Raw genomic sequence first — 20821 nt, forward strand, 5'->3', positions numbered from 1 at the left:
TTGCCCTTCACTGAAGCACAGCAGAGGTATGGTCGCCACCTTTTCTTCCCCCTAATGCCTTTGGGTTTGGAGACGGGTTGTGGCGGGGTCAACTGAGGGCGGGGTTATGATGTAAAAGGGTGAGGAAATGAGTGTGTGGTGGAAAGGGTGGATGGGGCCAGAAATTGGGTGGGGAGATGGATAGACTGGGCAGGGAAATGGGTGGACTTGGTGAGGAAATATGTGAGGCAGATATGGTATTAAAAAAAAGAATGGCAGTGGTAGGGGCAAGGGAGGGGAGGAATTTATAGGGTGTTGCAGCAGCTACACTGCCTTTATATTTGTAATACAGCTCATGATTTACTGCTGGGATGGTCAAATACCAGTCAAGTGGCAACCATAAGCAAAATTCAAAATAGACGATTACAAATATAATCGAATTAATGTAAAGCCCCCTGTCTGACTCACATGGACTGATGGCAAGTGACCCTCACTTGAGTCTAATGGCACAGAGAACTGGCTTTTGTTGCTCCATGGGAATCCAATATGGAACTTTGCACTCAGTAATATTAACAGTGGTGACAGGCAGGCAGGGTGCTTTTGACCTCTGTGGAGAGGACAGTTGCAGTCAAAATGCCCCAAGCCCCATTATCCTTATTCAGTTATATAACTAGAAACATCACATATAATGGTACGGAATCTGTTTTATCAGTTTCACAAAAATAATGGTAATACAAAATATAACCTCAAATAACAAATAGGTGATCACGTCATGAATATCTGTTTTGCTTATCTCCATCACTAAACAATCATATTTTCTCTTCAGGAAGACCGATTCATCACAGTTTTCTAAGGTTTAAGTTTATCGGCCTTTGGTCAAACGCTTCTTTACATGAGCAAACGCTTTGGATGAAAAGCCTCTTTCTATCAGCAGAAATTGCTGCCTTTGTGAAGGTGAAAGAAAAAGAACTGATTTAAGCTGACTTAAGCCAGAAAGTCCAAAGACAGACAATAACAGCCCTTTCAATGTTAAATATTACAGAGGCAATAGGAATCATTATACTGCATAGTGAAACCCACAATAAAGCACAGAGGCAGGCAGCAGCGTGAGAGTCGTATTAGCTAATGATAGAGATAAGAGAAATTGCCTATAAATTCTGCACCCAAGGTAGCGGCCTGCAGATTAGCTCCTGAGCAATCACTATACACGCCGTACATACAAGCTTACCCCATAATTGTCAATGTTCTTTTAAATCAAAGCAAACAACCATTTGTGTTCAAGCTCATTCTGCCTTATGTTTTATTTCCAGTAACAAAAATGAAGCTATGGAGTGCAATTTTGCTGCACGTTGCTGACGTTTTGCACTGCGGGCAGTGGACACTTATCTAATGTGCAATATAGCATTTTGGTTTTTTTTGTTTGTGGTGCAGTTTATATAAAATAAAATGACTTCAATAAGCCAAGTTATTCTGCCCATGTAGTTTTGTAGCTCATAAAATAAAAGCAGTCACACAAACTGATACAAATCGGCTTTTCCAGTTGGCACCTATAGTTGCCACCTGTCTGATTTTGAACGGGATGGCCTGTATTGTCTGTAGGGATGCACCGAATCCGGGATTCGGTTCGGGATTCGGCCTCTTTCGGCAGGATTCGGATTCAGCCAATTACTTCTCCCCAGCCGAAGCGAATCCGAATTTGCATATGCAAATTAGGAGTGGGAATGGAAATCGCGTGACTTTTTGGCACAAAACAAGGAAGTAAAAATGTTTTCGCTTTCCCATCCCTAATTTGCATATGCTATTTAGGATTCGGATTCAGTTCGGTGTTCGGCCGAATCTTTCAAGAAGAATTCAGGGGTTCGGCCAAATCCAAAATAGTGGATTCGGTGCATCCCTAATTGTCTGTCCAGATCTCAGAGTTCTAAAACCCCTGTAAAAACCACCAAATCCATGCCACTGATCTTCCTAATGGCCACGCCTGAGGTCACCACCCACCTTTATGTAACATCACCGCTCCACATCTTCTGCATCATCATCACCATCGTCATCAATGGTGGCAGCCCTATTTGCAACTTTCAATATACTGCTATATACTGTACTGCCAGATACAGTTAAAATGGTATTTTTTTCACATTTAAAAGGCCTACCATTTACTTGTCTTTTTCTGTAAATATGTGCTGAATGACAAGGCTGTCATAGTTTGTGGCATTTCTTTGTACCAACACTGAGAAAACATAGGAGTTATTTTTGATGCTGCAGTGGCTATACAAGCATCCATCTTTGTTTCTTATTCACTGACCACACCCTCTTGGCTTCTCCTCCCTCTGGCTCCTATGTAACAGAACAATAGTAGGACTATGGGAGTTGAGCAGCTTCCAACAATGGCAACTTCTGCACCTTTGCCCAGGTGCAGAAACCCATAGCAACCTATAAGATCTTTATTTTTTTTTTTCCTCCTCTTTTAATAACGTTGGCATCAGGCACCATTTTTACCTGCCAGGCTGGTTAAATCTCAGCCAGTTGACAAACCTACCAGTTGGTTCTTGAGGGTTACTGTTGGAAGAGTTAATTCTTATAAGCTGCGTAATTTTTCTCTCACAGTTACTGAACTTAGAGGCCTATTTACTAACATTCGAATTTTTTTTTTTTCTTTTTTTACACAAATCAAATCTTTTTCTCTAAAATGTATATAGTGTAAAAACCACAAAAAACTCTATACAAAATTTTGGCAAGTAAAAACAGTTGAGGTCATATAAAGCTGCGCTGATCCTATTGGACCTTTTCTTTTTAGCCATTCAGAGTTTTAGAGGTCTTTGTAATTGCCCGAAAAACTTGAATTTTAGGGGTTTTCAAGGTATTCGTTTTGTCGCCCGTTTGGCATTTTTTCAATTTGTGTTTTAAATAAATTACATTGCATTCATGATTTTAGAGAAATAGAGTTTAATTGTAGTTTTACAAAACTCTAAAACCACTTAAGTGAGAATGTTGATAAATGGGCCTCCCCGTGTCTTTTATTACATAACCCCATTAAAATCAATAACACCTTAACTGAAGCTAATGGGGAGATAAAGCAAATATATTTATGCATCCATCTTTCCGTAATTCCATTAGAGAAAAGGGCAAATTAAAAATAAAAATGAGGGCCGAGTGACCCTTTAATAAATGCTAAAAAAAAAAATAACAGTGACACATTTTACAGGGTCTTATGGTTAAACCACACGTTTAAAATTGAACACTGAGAAAAACAGTTGACCAAAAATATATCTTATCAATAAATTGGACATTAACAGGGGAATGTAATAAAATTCGCAAAGAGCAAAACAATTCGCACCAATAAGACTAAAAATCCACATCTCGCAATGTAATATTGTTCCTTAAACTGTTATTGCATTGCGAATTTTAATTGCGCATTGCGAATTTTAATTGCGCACTCATAAGAAGTGCTTGAAGGTGTCGTAATCTTTTGGAGCAAACATAACGACTTTTTCAGTAAGAAGTTTTATTACATTGACAGCGCATTGGCGCAAACTATAAAATTCGCAAACGGTCTTTCACTGTCGGAAGTGGTCGCTAAACAGTTTCCGGGCTCGCAAAAGCTATATTAAATTCGCACAAAGGCATAACTTTTCGCATTGCGAATATTTTTTCCGTTAGCGATTTTTATTACATTCCCCCGTTGATGTTGTCATTGAATATAAAGGGCAAGTTCAATATACTTTTAGCATGTTATGGACAGACCTGTTCATTGCAGTTGCTCTTCATTTTTTAATTTCCCTTTATTGTTTTTTGGATTATTAGCCTTCCTGTTCTGCATGTTTCTAGTTTTCATCTTAAAATTGCTTGTTCTTGGGATGAATTTTCTGTATTACTTTTATTCCTGTTCAGGCCAGTGGCATAACTAGATGTTACTGGGCCCCATAACAAAATCAATTTAGGGCTTCAAAATAATGCTCGGTTGACCTAATCTACCAAAATATTTTGAAATTGCTCATTAAGTGGGGTCCTCTACACTCCTCATCCCCCTGCAACTGCAGGGTCTGCTTCCTCTGTAGTTACGCCCCTGGTTCAGGCCCTCTACTATCCATCTGCCATTCTGACTTCATGCTGGTGGCTTAAATAATAATAACTAGAAACCACACAACATTTAGGGGCAGATTTATCAAGGGTCGAATTTAGAGTTCATGGGAGTTTATAAAAACTCCCATTAACTCCCATTAACTCCCATGAACTCGGAATTCATATAAAAAAAAAATATTTTATAAAATTTGAATTTTTGAAACTCGGATGAATGGGATTGACCTGCAAACCTGAATCGAATTCCAATCGAATCTCCGAAAAAATCTTGATTTTCAGGAAGGCTGCAAATAACTCCAAATTTATCCCAGGATGTCACCTATAGGCTAAAATAGCAATGTGGCAGGTTGAAGGTGGCGAATAGTTGAATTTGAATTCTTAAAGGGCCATACATTTCAAAAATCGAATTAGAATTTTTCTAAAACCTCTAATCGAATTTTAACTTTTCCCTAGTTGAATTCCACAAAAAAAAAACCTTGAAAATTTGAATTTCAAAATTCAAATTTTCACTTCAACCCTTGATAAATCTGCCCCTAAAACTCCACAACATTAAAAAGCTGCGCAACAACAAATGGAAATCATTTAAAAAAAAAAAACACACACAACACAACACATTTTAGATATATATGGTCCACTTAAAGGAGAATTCAACCCTCTGGTGGGGAACGGGGTCTACGTGGGGTGGGGGGTACGGGTTGTTTTTGCTAAAGGGTTGAATTCTCCTTTAAGAAGAGAAAGATTCTAAAGTGTATGGATGCTGAGGGCTACTGTTCTGCTATACATGCCAAAATGTCAACCCATTCACTTTGCTGGTTTAGTTATCTTCAAGATTTTATCCTTGTGATTTGGTGTCGAGCAGAGAAATTTTGGTTTAGATAGATGTGTGTGCTACATCTTATATATCTTTAAAATTAACTTGTTTAATCTCACTGTGTTACTAAATATCTTAATAATCTGTAAACTGCAATAAATGTATTGGTAAAATAACAAGCTTGTTTATTGTTAAAACTAATAAATAGAAAAAAACACACACACAAAATACTAAGGGGCCAATTCATGAAGCTCGAGTGAAGGATTCGAATTAAAAAAACTTCGAATTTCGAAGTGTTTTTTGGGCTACTTCGACCATCGAATGGGCTACTTCGACCTTCGACTACTACTTCGACTTCGAATCGAACGATTCGAAATAAAAATCGTTCGACTATTCGACCATTCGATAGTCGAAGTACTGTCTCTTTAAGAAAAACTTCGACCCCCTACTTCGGCAGCTAAAAGCTACCGAAGTCAATGTTAGCCTATGGGGAAGGTCCCCATAGGCTTGCCTGAGATTTTTAGATCGAAGGATATTCCTTCGATCGTTGGATTAAAATCCTTCGAAGGATTTAATCGTTCGATCGAAGGAATAATCGTTCGATCGCAGGATTTGCGCTAAATCGTTCGACTTTGATATTCGAAGTCGAACGATTTTAGTTCCTAGTCGAATATCGAGGGTTAATTAACCCTCGATATTCGACCCTTCATACATCTGCCCCAAAATGAAGAGCAACTGCAAATAGCATTAGTACCTTGCTGTCTACATCATACTGAATGAAGGGGAACTGCTCTTTTAAATTATTCCTTATGCACTATTGACTTTTTTGCATATTTTAAAGCACATACAGTAGAACCCCCATTTTAAGTTTTTCAGGAGACCAGTAAAATCCAGGAAAATGTAAAATAAGGGAAATGCATTATGGATAATATATAGGTGGGGCCACAAAACAACAATGTAAAATGAGGGAAAACTTAAAATCAGGGGATGTAAAATGAGGGTTCTACTGTATGCATATTCGTCCCATTGGAGCAATAACAAATCCAATAGGGAGGTGGTTGTGAAGTGAAAATGCAAATAAAAGACTTCAACCAAAATTAGCCAAATCCTCTCTGTTTTAATGTAGACCTGTGTTACACAGTGGACTTTTAAAGGTTGGCGAGTGCACTTTGGAGGTTTTTGCCGGCATGCAAGTCACCCCGCGGGTGTTCCCCGTCTGTACTGAACATTGCTGACACCCACTGATGAAGTGGCACTATGAGAATACAAAAGTGGACACACTATAATCACCGAATGAACTGTTGTTGGTTGGCAATCGGATGCCTTACTTAAAGACACACCACATTTCCCATGCACGTAGCACCGTCCATTCCTTGGAGGGAAGTTATGGTGCAGCCAGGTGTGAGGTGGAATGATAGCAGCATAATTAAAATGGCCAGTGCTGGTCACACATAGACGTGTTGTTTTGAAAAAGACAAAATGGAATGTAACCAGCTCCAGCTGGAACTGATCTGTCTCCTGTGTACATCCCATGACACATGTACTCCACAAATACAAGTATTTGAAATGCCCGAGAATAATAATCCCTTAATACCTTTCCCATGCTCAAACAGCTTCACCGTTCTCGCTCACAGAAATGGTGTGTATCTTGATGGTGGGCACGTCACGGCAGGAGCGAGTCTGTTGAGTGCCAACGCAACAGCAGGTTCTCAGAAAAGACTTACTGCTCACTCTGGCCGAGGCACAGTTTGCAAAATCTCTTGGAGCACCATAAGACGTTGCCGGGCTGGGCAAGGGGGTAAAATATTTCCATTCACAAACTTCATCAGACTTAGAGATCCTGTAAAACATCTCCCCTGAGCCCACTGGAATTCTCACGACATTTTTGGTTTCCTCTGAACTCCTGTGTCCTGGGCTGTTCAGGAGGAAACCAGAGTAGTATTTGCTTGTAGCCTGCCGCCTGTGAGAGCAGCGAGCGCGGAGTATGTTTTGGAAGGCCTTCCGGAACTCTGGGCTGGAACAAGGGTAGATCACTGGGTTGATGCAGCTGTTAAAATAACCCAACCAAAATGTTATCTTGAAAAGAGTATCCGAGGAGTTGGCCGGTGGATAAATGGATCCTGTACAAAAAAAAAAAAAAAAAAAAAGGGAAAAGCAAGGCATCATTACTAAACACAATAGTTCATACATTAGTGATCCCCAACCAGTAGCTCGTGAGCAATATGTTGCTCTCCAATCCCTTTGATGTTGCTCCCATTGGCCTCAAAGCAGGAGCTTATTTTTGAATTCCAGGCTTGGAGGCAAGTTTTGGTTGTATAAAAACCAGTGTACTGCAAACAGAGCCTCAATGTAGGCTGACAATCCACATAGGGGCTGCCAAATGGCCAATCACAGCACTTATTTGGCACCCCAAGAACAATTTTCATGCTTGTGTTGCTCCCCAACTCCTTTTACTTATGAATGTTGCTCACGGGTTCAAAAGGTTGGGGATCCCTGCATTAGATTGTGGCTGCTGAATAATTTAGCTTAAAATTTATAGTTAAGACATCAAATGGCTGGGGATTCCTTGTTATGTATAATATTGTGATCTGACAGCTTAGTGTGATATTACTAATTGACTCTTCATGATATTAGCAGTTTTACATTGCTAATAACTTGAATTTGTAACAGTCACGTTGCCTGCTGTCCTGTGTGGCCAGTCATACAGTAGCTTAAAACAGAAGTCTACCTTCTTGTGTAGACTGTTTTTTATTAGCAACTTTTCAATTGGCCTTCAGTTTTTATTCTTTATAGTTTTTGAATGTTTCGCCTTTTTCCTGCTTTCGAATAGGGATCCCTGCAACAAAAATAGGTAATTGAGGCTACAATTTTATTTTTATTGCTGCTTTTTGTTTCTTATATTTCTATCTATTTGGGGCCTGTTTCTATTTATTTCCAAGTCTGCCATTTAAAACCTCTGCCTGGTTGTTAAGGTAACAACCAGTTATTTGCTAAAAGTCCAGACTGGGGAACTGCGGAACAAAAAACTATATATTTCATAAATTGCAAATAATAAAAAAAAAGACTAATTAGAATAGTAAGATAAACCCTAATATTGCCATTACTTGTGGGACATCTTAATATACAAAATACAAATTAAATCATCTACAGCATTTTCTTGAAAAGACAAAAAAATTTCAAAATCAGAATCTGTTAGGCTGGAACTAAACGATGTGCCTTCATCAGATCCAACGTGATGAGAGGAAACAGATGTGAATAAAAATAAGGTAAGTAATAGAAATGTCGGACCTTACGGCACAACACGACTGTCGGATGAAGACGTATCATGCAGCGTTCGCATTCGTCATTTTGTGTCGGATGCACACAGCGACAAGGTCCGACATTTCTATTACTTACCTTATTTTCATCGCATCCGTCTCGTCGCATCCGTTTCCTCTCATCGCGTCGGATCTGATGAAGACGTATTGTGTAGTTCCAGCCTTAAGGTCTGTGTATTATTATCCCACACCCCTAGAATTAATATTGAATAGAGTTGTCAAAGTTTTGCCGGGGATTCACATTCTTGTTCCGCTGATGAGACAGATGCAGTTTATATTTGCTGTTGTCTTTGGAGAAAAGATCCTGCAGTTGTCTCACTACTTAATTTATGAGGCCAGTGTGTTTTGATTATCTCCTAATGGCTTCAACCAAGTGCTTCCCAGATAATATATAATCCTCTTGACTCAGACTGAGTGTTTACCTTCTCAGATTCGTTAATAAGAGGTTAAACACTTGGGGTGAGATGTCTAAATGTGATGCAAAGCCAGAGATTCATATGGAAGTTGTTTTCTGCATAAGAATAATTCACTTTGCATAAGGTTTTCTTCAACTTTCTCCATCTTCTCTGAGAATTTAGCTACACCTTTCTTATAAAAGAGGAAAGGAGTGACTTTTGAACAGCAAATCCATCAGCCCAAAATCAAAACTGCAAATGAGTCCACAAAACAAGCCTGATATTCGACTCACCGTGGACCATAGAATCAATCTTATTGAAATAGATACAACACATGATTGCAGTTTTTGCATAACAATGATCTAATTGTAATAGTAAGATAAACCCTAGTATTAGGACGTCTTAGTTTACACAATATAAATCAAATCATCTCTTTAATTAGTGATGGGCGAATCTGTGCAGTTTCTATTCGTCAAAAAATGGTCGAATTTAGCGTGAAATTTGCGAAAACGACTAAAAATTTGCAATCCAATCGGGGGCAAAATAACTTTGACGAGCGTCAGATTTGCAGCGAGCGTCAGTTTTTATACTCCGAGTAATTATGACGTATGACAATTTTTATGCACGTGCCAGTTTTGACGCTCCCGAATTTTCGCTTGCGGATTGTTGCCACAGTTTTCCAAATAAATTCACAGCAAATTTATATTTATATATAAATATAAAAATGTCAGTTTTGCAGGGAGCGTCAGTTTTTATACTCCGAGTAATTATGACACTAAAAATTTGCAATCCAATCGGGGGCAAAATAACTTTGACGAGCGTCAGTTTTGCAGCGAGCGTCAGTTTTTATACTCCGAGTAATTATGACGTATGACAATTTTTATGCACATGCCAATTTTGACGCTCCAGATTTTTCGCTCGCGGATTGTTGCCACAGTTTTCCAAATAAATTCACAGCAAATTTGCAGCAAATTTATATTTATATCCGCCAGTTGTCTCACTACTTAATAAATGAGGCCAGTGTGTTATCTTCTAAGTGCTCCCCAGAGAATATATAATCCTTTTGGCTCAGACTGGGTGTTTACCTTCTCAGATATGTTAATAAGAGGTTAAACACTTGGGCTGAAATGTAAAACTGGACTCATTGTGATGCAAAGCCAGAGATTCTTATGGGAGTTGTTTTCTGCATAAGAATAAATCACTTTGCACAAGGTTTTCTCCAACTTTCTAGCTACTTTCTAACGTTTTAGCTACACCTTATACCCCCAGTTTCTTTGATAGGAAAAAAATAAAAGAGGAAAGGATTGAGTTTTGAACAACAAATCTATCAGCCCAAAATCAAAACTGCAAATGAGTCCACAAAACAAGCCTGACATTCAACTCACTGTGGACCACAGAATCAATATTATTGGAATAGAAGAACACTTGATTGCAGTTTTTCGCATAACAATGATCCATAATAAACGTGACTCTTCCCCAAACAGATTGCAGTCTACTGTTGTTTTTTTTATTCTCAAAATTGGGGGCATTGACAAAAGTTTACTCAGCTTTAAATCTAGTAGGATCAATTGTAAAATCCAGTTTCCTGCTGAAGGCCTTCTGTCCTTACTCCTCTTCATCTATATAAAGTTAAAGGACCAGTAACACTAACTTATAAAAAACACATTTTAACCTTATGATGCTACTGGTCCTTTATTATAAACAGCTTTAATTCTGATACCCTTATATTCTGATAAGGCTCCAGGGTGAAAATCTGCCTTTACAGTTGATCAAAATCTTTCTTTCTCCTAATACTGTGCCCTCTAACTGTTCCAAGATGGGGTCAGATCTCTAATGTATCTAAAATAAAATTATGTCACTGCTTAAAAATGCATGTAGAGGCCTACTGGGGTCCATAAAAATCTCGTTGAGACTGTGGGGCTTCAAGCTGGACAGCCCTGGTCTAGGAAACAGAATTGTTATCCCCCGTGCAAGTCTACAAATCCCACTGCCGACAGAACCAGTACTGGTACTCTAGCAAGTTCATATTTTAAACAACCCACTGCAAATATCAGGTCAGGGAATTCTGGACACTAGAGATCCAACCGATCCTCCTTGGGTTCTGCCTGATTTCAAGTCCACATGGGCAGATAGAATGATTATTCCCAATAGGAAGGTAGGCAGAGATAAGGATTCTGGGCAGAGGGATCACTTTAGATTTGGAGACACACACATAGATATTCAGAATATAGTGACTTTAATAGCACTTACAAGAGAAGCAGAAAGAATGTTCTGCCCTTCTCCCTTGTTGATGCCTGACAAGTACTCATATAAGCAAATGGAAGGTATTGACACACTGAGGGTTTATATTTATAGAGTTTGAGAAGTGCATATTTATACGCATATAGTTGCTTTGCGCATGTATATCTTTTTCTGTGCATTGCAAAGATATATGCGCAAATGAGATGGGTGTTTCGTGAGCGTGGGTACTGTGAATGTTTATTGTGTCTGAATATAGTGTTGAAGGTAATTTATGAAATCTGGTTAGTGCATATTTTTTCCGCCACCAAAGTTGTAGCACAAGTCGAAGGAAGACTATGCCTACAAATATTAGCAACCTGCAATTATGTCTACTTAAAGGAATTGTTCAGTGTTAAAATAAAAACTGGGTAAATAAATAGGCTGTGCAAAATAAAAAATGTTTCTAATATAGTTAGTTAGCCAAAAATGTAATGTATAAAGGCTGGAGTGATTTGATGTATAACTTGTCAGTCAGAACACTACTTCCTGCTTTTCAGCTCTCTTGGTTTACACTGACTGGTTACCCTGGTTACCAGGCAGTAACCAATCAGAGACTTGAGGAGGGGCCACATGGGTCATATCTGTTGCTTTTGAATCTGAGCTGAATGCTGAGGATCAATTACAAACTCACTGAACAGAAATGTACCATGTGGCCCCCCTTCAAGTCGCTGACTAACTCAGAGTTATAGAGCTGAAAAGCAGGAAGTTGGATTCTGGCTGTTTTACTAGACATCTGTTCACTCCAGCCTTTATATATTAAATTTTTGGCTAACTAACTATATTAGAAACATTTTTTATTTTGCACAGCCTATCTATTTACCCAGTTTTTATTTTCACACTGAACTATTCCTTTAAGAAACTCTTCAATGACGGTTTCAGCGTGAATAGAAAATCAAAATGATATTGTACATTAAATCTTTTCCAGTTTTATAAATTAATATTTATATAGGTGCAGGACAAATACTGTATGATCCCTGTGTAAACCATTTTGCTTTGCACAATAAATAATAATAATGAGCCCCACTGACTGCTGGTGAATCCATCCCACTGATGAAGAGGAAGGTTCAGGCAATTCAGCTGTCAAATTTTTATGGCCTGAACATTCTCACATATAAATTTACTGAATGTCCGCTGGTTAATATTCCTCCGCTATTAATATTTTACACTTCGTGCTGTGTATCTGCTTACATTTGTTTTCCTTCCGTTTCTTCCAATTGTGTTTCTCCCCTGGGAATGTACTGGAGCTGATAATTCTACGAGTTTCCTAATATGAAATATCAGGCAACATCCATAAACATACAGATTTATTTGCGGTGGGTACATATAGAGGAGTCTATGTCTGTATAGTGTCATAGTGGGTCATGTATAGTTCTACCAGGTGAACTTTTAACATTTAGCTTGAGTTGAGCCATAAATAGTTCCACATACAGTAGTAAAACTGAAAGACTTGGCTATAAATAGGGCACAATAAATGAAGCGTGTTATAGAACAGAAAGGGAAAGCTTTCCAACTGCTGGTTTTTTTTGGGCGGTGGGGGAAGACTTGTAGAAGGGAACTGGATTAACATAAAGAAGATGGATAAAAAAGTCATATGATACAATAAGGGGATATAGTGTACAAAATATTTCTTATTATTTACAGCTGCCAATACCTTTTCAAATGTATAGGTTGGTGACATGTAGAGATGGACAAATTTCACAGCCTAAACTACAGGCAGGTAAATAGGATCCCTACACAAAAGTGTTCCTGGGTGGTTTACCTTTAAGTTTATTTTTAGTATAGTATAGAATGGCCAAATTCTAAGAACCCTTTCAATTGGTCTTCAATTTTTTATATTTCTTGACTTTTCCAGCTTTCAAATGGTGATAAAGTTACAAAGTTATTTATTTTTTTATTAACTCATCTTTCTACTCAGGCCTCTCCTATTCATAATCCAGTCTCTTATTCAAATCCATGTATGCTTGCTAGGATAATTTGGACCCTAGCAAACAGATTGCAAACTGGAGAGCTGCTGAATGAACCACTAAATAACTAAAAGACCACAAGCAATAAAAAAAAACAAAACAATTGAAAACTATCTCAAAATATTACTCTCTACATCATACTAAAAGTTCATCTAAAGGTGGATAACCCCTTTAAGGAAGCATGTTAGGGGCAAAAATAGTCTAAATGTATAATGTTTATTGAAACATTATGTAGATAGACAAATCAAGCAAAGCCTTACGCATTTCATGCTAAAAACTATGTATGATATCTTGAATGGTCTACAATCACTGAAACATGAGAGAACCTGTCTTGTGCCATCTTGCACCCCTTATTATTTTCCACCAGCACCATGCACTATTGTGTTATGAGCTGCTCAAATGCTGTAGCCTTGAAAAGGGAGAGGTTTGTTTGGGGGAGCTCTGAACAAATTGGCCTGTTTATAATGGGAGAGGGGGGGATGATATTCTATGGAAAAAAAGGCAATTTCCAATTAATGCTATACATTGACAATAAACTATAGATATCGATTTTTTTAAAATTAAAAGAATAGACAAAATGTGTTTTCAACACGTCATAGTAATTGTGCTCTTTTTTTCCAACAAATTTGTTTTTAGTTTTACTGTTCCTTTATGAGAATGAAACCAAAAGTATGATTGGTTGCTAATGTCAACTGCATTGGTACAATTAACACTTCTGTAAGTAAACCAGCCCCAACTGCAGGCAAGGTGCAAGGGAGCCCTAGACACCTGCTTTTAGGAGATGCAGCCAGTGAATCACACGTTAATATCTTTATTGACTCCGTATGCTATAGTTAATGCACTGGAAGTGACACTATGAGCTTAAATGTTGAAAATGACTTTCCAATATATATTTGTTACAAATTATTAATGGTTTTACAGTTATATGTAAATGTAATCGCAACTGAAAGCATCTTTTGTCTGTCCCGTTCTATTCTCTGCACTGTCAATGGCAACGGACTGACAGGCCTGTGAAGTGTGCAGAACATTTTAGCAAACAAAGTACCGACTAGATGAAAGCTGATCTCAGCTACACGGCTTGAAGAGACAACCAGCAGTGCAGAAATACTGCTTTCCATTACAAGTACGTTCATTAATAATCTTGAATCCATTATATTTTATACATGAATATAAATTGGAAAGTTGCTTCTCCTGTTACAAGTCCTGTTATTGTCTGAGGGCCAGTGCATCCACATTATATGATAATGAGCCATTCAAGGGAAAGGGTAATTGATGCTGCTTTGGCTTGAGGGACAGCGGCTCTGATGCTGAGAGTATATCTACAAGACAGGACTTTGGTACCTTGCCAAAAAGGAAACAATTAGCAGTAATAAAGGAAAGCATCTATTTCCAAGACTACATTATATTAAATAAGTGGCTTGAGGCAAATGTAAATACCGTTTATTCTGATGACAGTATCTGACTAGCCAATACCATATGGGTACTTTAATAAAGAGGAATCTAAACACTGCTTGCTCAACACACCAGTTATCAGGAGTTAAGCCTGTGAAAAACAGGACAGTTGCGAGGTATGTTATCATGTGCTGATTGTGTGTATTTATTTGTTTTTGCAACATCCAGTTGCATAATTAATGTGACTGGGCCCCACAACATATTAAATTTAGGGCCCCAAAATATATAAGTTGGAAGTAGGAACAAATTTTTTTAATTTTTTTTTTATGTTACTGGTCCTTTAATTAGGGTCTTATTGGGCCCCCTACACTCCTGCAACTGCAGGGTTTGCTTCCTCTATAGTTACACCCCTGGCAACATCCATGTTTTTTGCTTTTAATAAAAATATTTTATCACTATATCTTAGATGCCACATGCTGCATTTTCAAATGCTTTGGGGCTCTTACAGACAGTGTTTGAAGCTGCGCTCCCCTGTGTTCCGTTTTTATGCGTTCAGCCGCAGGGGAGCGCAGGAGTAGACGCATTCAGTTTTTTTCAGTGGGGCTGTACTCCCACAGGCGCATGTAGGTGCTGAACGCAGGTTGAGACGCAACATGCTGCATTTTCCAGTGTTCGGCGCCTACATGCGCCTGTGTGAGTACAGCCCCACTGAAAAAAACTTAATGCGTCTACTCTTGCGCTCCCCTGCGGCTGAACGTATAAAAACGGAACGCAGGGGAGCGCAGCTTCAAACTCTCTTCTGTAAGAGCCCTATCATACATTGAGAAGACAAAAGAAGGTTGCATTTTGCAAATGAAAAACTTACTTAGGAGCATTTAAAATGCATATAAGTACAAGATAAGCATTTTTACATGCTCATTGTGCATTTGTTAATACATAAAGAAATGCCTGCATGAAGAACCCTAATACTGCTTAGGTACTTCCGGGTGAAATGGAGGCTGGGCCGGATCTGTGGCAAGGCCACAAAGGCGGCATAATTTAAGGGGTGCCATACCACCCAGCTGCATTGGGATTGGTTTACCAGCACTGGGGACAGCGGGAGATTTGCAGGCTCTCCCATGTGCCAATCTCCAGTGTTAGTGATCCGGACTTGACGCATGTATGTGTGCACGAGCACACGCACAAGAAGCAACTAGCTGCTGGCCTAGGTTTGTAAATCCGGGCCTGGATGGAGGCACCCTTATGTTAAAGGAAATAAATGCACAATTATTGATTAAATATAATTGAATATAAACAGGATAAAATAAACTATTTACCCACAAACAGAACAATAGATCCCTTTAAGGGTTTCCTTCCCCTTTAAAAATAACTCCTACTAGTTCTAGATGATATTGTAATGTCCAAATATGCTTGAAATAGATACCACTCATTACTATTTTATGCAAGGAAAAACATAGCCATACACTGGATGAGGTTTGACCTCCAACGGTCAAGAAACAATTGGTTCACAAGGCTATCCCTCTAATTAAACTGACCTATGAGGCTAGAGGTATGCAGTCCAAGTATGAAAAAATCTGGACTCCATGGTATGAGGCGGATCTAAACTAAAATTTCACTCTAGTTCTGTCAAATGCTCCTTACTGTACCGAAATACTGTCTTTCTGTTACTGATGTATCACTCACTGTTATTTCCACTCACTACAATCCCTGAACTGTAATGGTCTTGGCTGAATAAATAAATAAATAAATAAATAAATAAATAACTCCTACTATTTGCTAAATTCTTGAAACTGTATTTGCCTTTATATATTGTCAGGGTCCGGGATTGACAGTTTTAGATTTACTTAGTATAGTTTCTCAATTTATTTTACAGTTTTATGCAATATCTTGCAGGATGACGGATCGGTAGGAAAACAGCTGCCCGATGAATCTTACAGCTTTCCAAATGAGTCACGAGTCCTTATAAAATTCATTCTATATTTCCCGGGGGAACTGGGAGATAAGAGGGTGTGGGTGAAGTCGTGTAGAAGCTTCTGAATCTTTAATACAAAATTAGATTCAAATTGAATAACTTGAAGAGGAACTGTTAAATAATTTCGTTTTGAGGCCTTTGATTTGAAAATAAAGGCGTTTATTGAAAAGCGCCTCCCATGCACTTGTCTGTTTCCTTTTGTGATTCTAAACACCTTCACAGATTCTGGCCTGTGAATGCACATACAGACAGAACTGCCTCCTATTGTCTGTAAAGTAAAATATATTTATGTACCATCTATTTTAAAATATGAGGATATTATAAGCCACTGAGGAGTTCCATGACCATATACAGGCACTAGTGCTTTTAATCAGGTCATGGGACTTCAAGATAATTTCTAATATCAGTGACTTTGACACCACAAATTTTCCTGGCAATTTCGTAAATTAATTAATTTCGCAGAAATTTGCTGCGAATACGCGCTTGCCGAATAAATTCTGCCATCACTAATCCTCATATTTTAGACCAATTTTGCAAATTTATTTGCCGCCGGCAAAACGCGGAAATTCACTGTGAATTCGTGCCTCAACCATCACTAATCCTTATATTTTACACCAAGGGGTACTTTATTTGTAATAATACACCAATTATGTTGAATCATGTGACACAAATGACACTACTAAGCACAGATTTAATTTATGACATTACTAAGCACTAGGGATGGGCAAATTTGATCCGTTTCGTTTCGCCAAAAATTCTCCGCCGGCGAAATGTCGTTGACGCCCATTAAAGTCTATGGGCGTCAAAGAAATTATGTTGTGCGGCATTTTTTTTTGATGCACGACGCCATATTTAGTCTATTTCCGCAGTGAAACAAGGCGGAAAAATTCGCCCATCCCTACTAAGCACGGTGCATAAGGATATAGTTTACAGGATATTATAAGGATATTACAAATCATGGGAGAAATTCCATTACCATAGAAAGGCATGAGGTTGTAGGCTTTTATACAGGCCATGGAACGATAAAGTCACCTCTGATATCCTCAGGGAACACATTGCAGTTTCAATGAGGCATAACCACTAAGAACTGTTTATAATTGATGACATTCTTATGACCAATGGCTTTGTGTAAAATATATAATACTAAACGAGTTGAACTAGTTAAAATTAACTAGTTTAGAAGTCTATTGTTTCATGACATATATATATATATATATATATATATATATATATATATATATATATATATATATATATATATATATATATATATAGTCATGAAATAATAGACTACTAAACTAAATAATACAGATGTTTTAAAGAATATACAAAACTAAGCTTTAATTCCAATAATTAACTGATACAGTGAAACCTCAATTTTACATCCTATGAGTTTTAGTTTTCCTGCATTTTACACCATTTTTCTTTGGTCCCACCAATTTAAAAGGGATAATGCATTTCCCTGATTTTACAATTTCCTGGATTTTTTACCATTGTTTCCTGGTTTTCTAAAAAATGTCAAATGGGGCTTCTACTGTATTTCAATTAGTTATTGAAAAAAAGTGTATAGAAGTACAGGAATGGGATCCATTATCCCGAAACCCATTATGCAGAAAGCTCCGAATTATGGAAAGGCTGTCTCCCATACACTCTGTTATAATCAAATAATCCACATTTTTAAAAATGATTTCCTTTTTCTCTGTAATAATAAAACAAGTGCTTTGTACTTGAGCCAACTACGATATAATTAATCCTTATTGGAAGCAAAAACAGCCTATTGGGTTTATTTAATGTTTCCATGATTTTCTTGTAGATTTAAGGTATGAAGATCCAAATTATGGAAAGATCTATTATCCGGAAAGCCCCAGAACCCGAGCATTCTGGATGACAGGTCCCATACCTGTATATAGAATATTAAACTTAAACATTTAAAAAAAATATATCCATTAATGAAATACATTCAATAGTATTAGAAACACTGCAAAAATGTTGGGGGGCATTGTCTTCAGCGATGGAGATGAGATGCCTCGGCAGCACCAGACATACATATAGCAAGTGAAATCACTTGACTGCTACTGTGCACAGTCTGAATGGGACTCAGTGTTATTATTATATTATAGGCTTTCTGCACAATCTCCAAGTCATGTTCATGTTGTGATTTAATCCATCCCTCCATCTTCTTGCTGATTTTGTCCTCTTCCTCTTTGCCGAGATGATCTGGATCATCTTAAAACATGTCCGAAATAAATGGCTGCAATCTGTTAATTTTTGCTTCAGGTTGAAGTCAGCTTTGATTTGGTTAAAGAACCTTTTGTCTGTTTTCCTTGTTGTCCATGAAGTCTCAAATGTCTTCACCAACATTAAAATTTGATGGCATCAATACTTCTGTTCGCTTCTTTATTGTCCTGCTTGTCCACGAAGTGTCCCAGAAATACCCTTGCCTGGATAATGCTGATACCTGCTCTTATAGACACATCAGTACACCTGAAGATTCCTTGTAGGCACAGGTATAGGATCTGTTAACCATTAACCAGAAAGCTCCAAATTATGGGAAGGCCATCTCCCATAGGGGCCATTTTAAGCTAATTATTTAAATCAATTTCTCTGTAATAATACAGCAGTACCTTGCACTTGCTGGTTACTACGCTGCATGAATCCATAATAGTGGCAACACAATCCTATTGGGGTTATTTAAGGTTTATATGTTTTTTAGCAGAATTATGGTATGGAGAGCCAAATAACAAAAAGATCCCTTATCCAGAGCACCCTAGGTCAGCGGCATAATTATAGAGGAAGCAGACCCCGCAGTTGCAGGGGGCTCGGGGAACAGGGGGGCCCAGACTGTGGGGTCTGCTTCCTCTATAGCTTATGAAAAAAACCCTCCTCCCCAGCCACTCTCTTTCCTGCGGTGAGGAAGGGAACGCATGTTAGACTGCAGTAGGTGGAGTCGGGTGCTGAGGAGTTGGGGTAAAGGCTGGATGTGGGCAGGGCGGAGGCGAGACAGGAAGTAGGTGGGGATGGAGATTGGAGTGCGCCGGGCCCCTCTGAAGATATTTTGCAGCGGGGCCCGGCGCACTTTAGTTACGCCATCTGCCCCAGGTCCTGAGCATTCTGGATAATAGATTCTACTTACGGCCAGTCTTCGTATTATTTTTAGACTGCTGAATGCTTTATTGTTGAGTTGATACAAAGAGGCAGAATCTCTAAAGCTTCAGTAGATTTCATTCCTGTTTCTTCATATGTAGCTGTAGCATGTAACATAGAGATTATAAAGAATGTTCGCTTTGTACTTGTATTAATATTAAATGTATATATACGCCTGCAGCTACTGCTGTTTAAATATACCGACAGTTATTGCAAACAGTTTGAGCAGATAGTAATATTCTAACAGGGGAATGTAATAAAAGTCGCAAAGAGAAAAACAATTCGCACCAATAAGACTAAAAATCCACATCTCGCTATGTAATATTGTTCCTTAAACTGTTACTGCATTGCGAATTTTAATTGCGCATTGCGAATTTTAATTGAGCATTGCGAATTTTAATTGCGCACTCATAAGAAGTGCTTGAAGGTGTTGTAATCTTTTGGAGCAAACATAACGACTTTTTCAGTAAGAAGTTTTATTACATTGACTGCGCATTGGCGCAAACTATAAAATTCGCAAACGGTCTTTCACTGTCGGAAGTGGTCGCTAAACAGTTTCCGGGCTCGCAAAAGCTATATTAAATTCGCACAAAGCAAAATTTGTTCGCGCAAAGGCATAACTTTTCGCATTGCGAATAGTTTTTCCATTTAAGACTTGTATCTGCATTCATATTTCTCCAGGCGAAAGGAAAATAAAGTATCTCTGCACGAGACACTGACCTAATATGTATCTATTTATAAAGCAAATATCCTGTACCTGTCGTGCCTCTGTAGGAGTCCATTCTCATTAAGAAAATGAAATAGGAGTATTATATTGTATGTACTGCACATAAGATTTTATTGTAGGCACACAATAATTCAAGCATTTTAGTGAGACATTATGGGGCAGATTTATCAAAGGTGGAAGTTCAAAGTTAAAAAAAACTTTGAACTTCAAATTCAAAAAGACCAACCGAATGGTGGTCGAACTTTTTTGGTGTCGAAGTGGGCCTACTTCGAATCGTTTTTTTAACATTCGACCTTCGGTCTCCCAAACTCCCCCAATTGCGTCTATACAGGTTCTAGGAAGTCCCCCATAGGCTAAAACAGCACTTTGGCAGCTTTTAGGTGGCAAATGGTCGAAGTGGAATTTTTAAAGAGACAGTACTTGATAAATTTCGATATTCGAATTTCGAGGTTTTTTTCGAAGTTGGACTATTCAATGGTCGAAGTGTCCAAAAACTACTTTGAAATTCAAAGTTTTTAACTTCGAACCTTCACTTCGAACTTTCATAAATCTGCCTCTAAATGTGACTTTGAGTGAATAAACTGTTATTTTCCTTTCTTTTGATCGCAGAAGCAAACAGTGACAGAAAATACTATTTTTCAGATGAGATTTATAAAGGCCAGTTCTGGATTTACAATAAAAAAACATATGTTTCAGTTTATTTCAAGTTTGGTAAATATATATATTTTTTAATAATAATCTGCCCACCATGGATGCAGGGAATTTC

General features: G+C 38.1%; 1 protein-coding gene across 1 annotated transcript in view; it reads right to left on the minus strand.

Moving 5' to 3' along the window:
• Positions 1–5516: 5516 nt before the first annotated feature.
• Positions 5517–20821, minus strand: part of adra1a.L (adrenoceptor alpha 1A L homeolog) — a 62301-nt gene continuing 46996 nt past the window's right edge. The window contains exon 3 of the mRNA XM_018253371.2: positions 5517–6984. Coding sequence (XP_018108860.1) covers positions 6470–6984 — 515 coding nt within the window. The 3' untranslated portion in view covers positions 5517–6469. The remainder of the gene's footprint in view (positions 6985–20821) is intronic.

This window comes from Xenopus laevis, chromosome 3L (assembly GCF_017654675.1).
Source record: "Xenopus laevis strain J_2021 chromosome 3L, Xenopus_laevis_v10.1, whole genome shotgun sequence".
In the NCBI taxonomy this organism is placed as follows: domain Eukaryota; kingdom Metazoa; phylum Chordata; class Amphibia; order Anura; family Pipidae; genus Xenopus; species Xenopus laevis.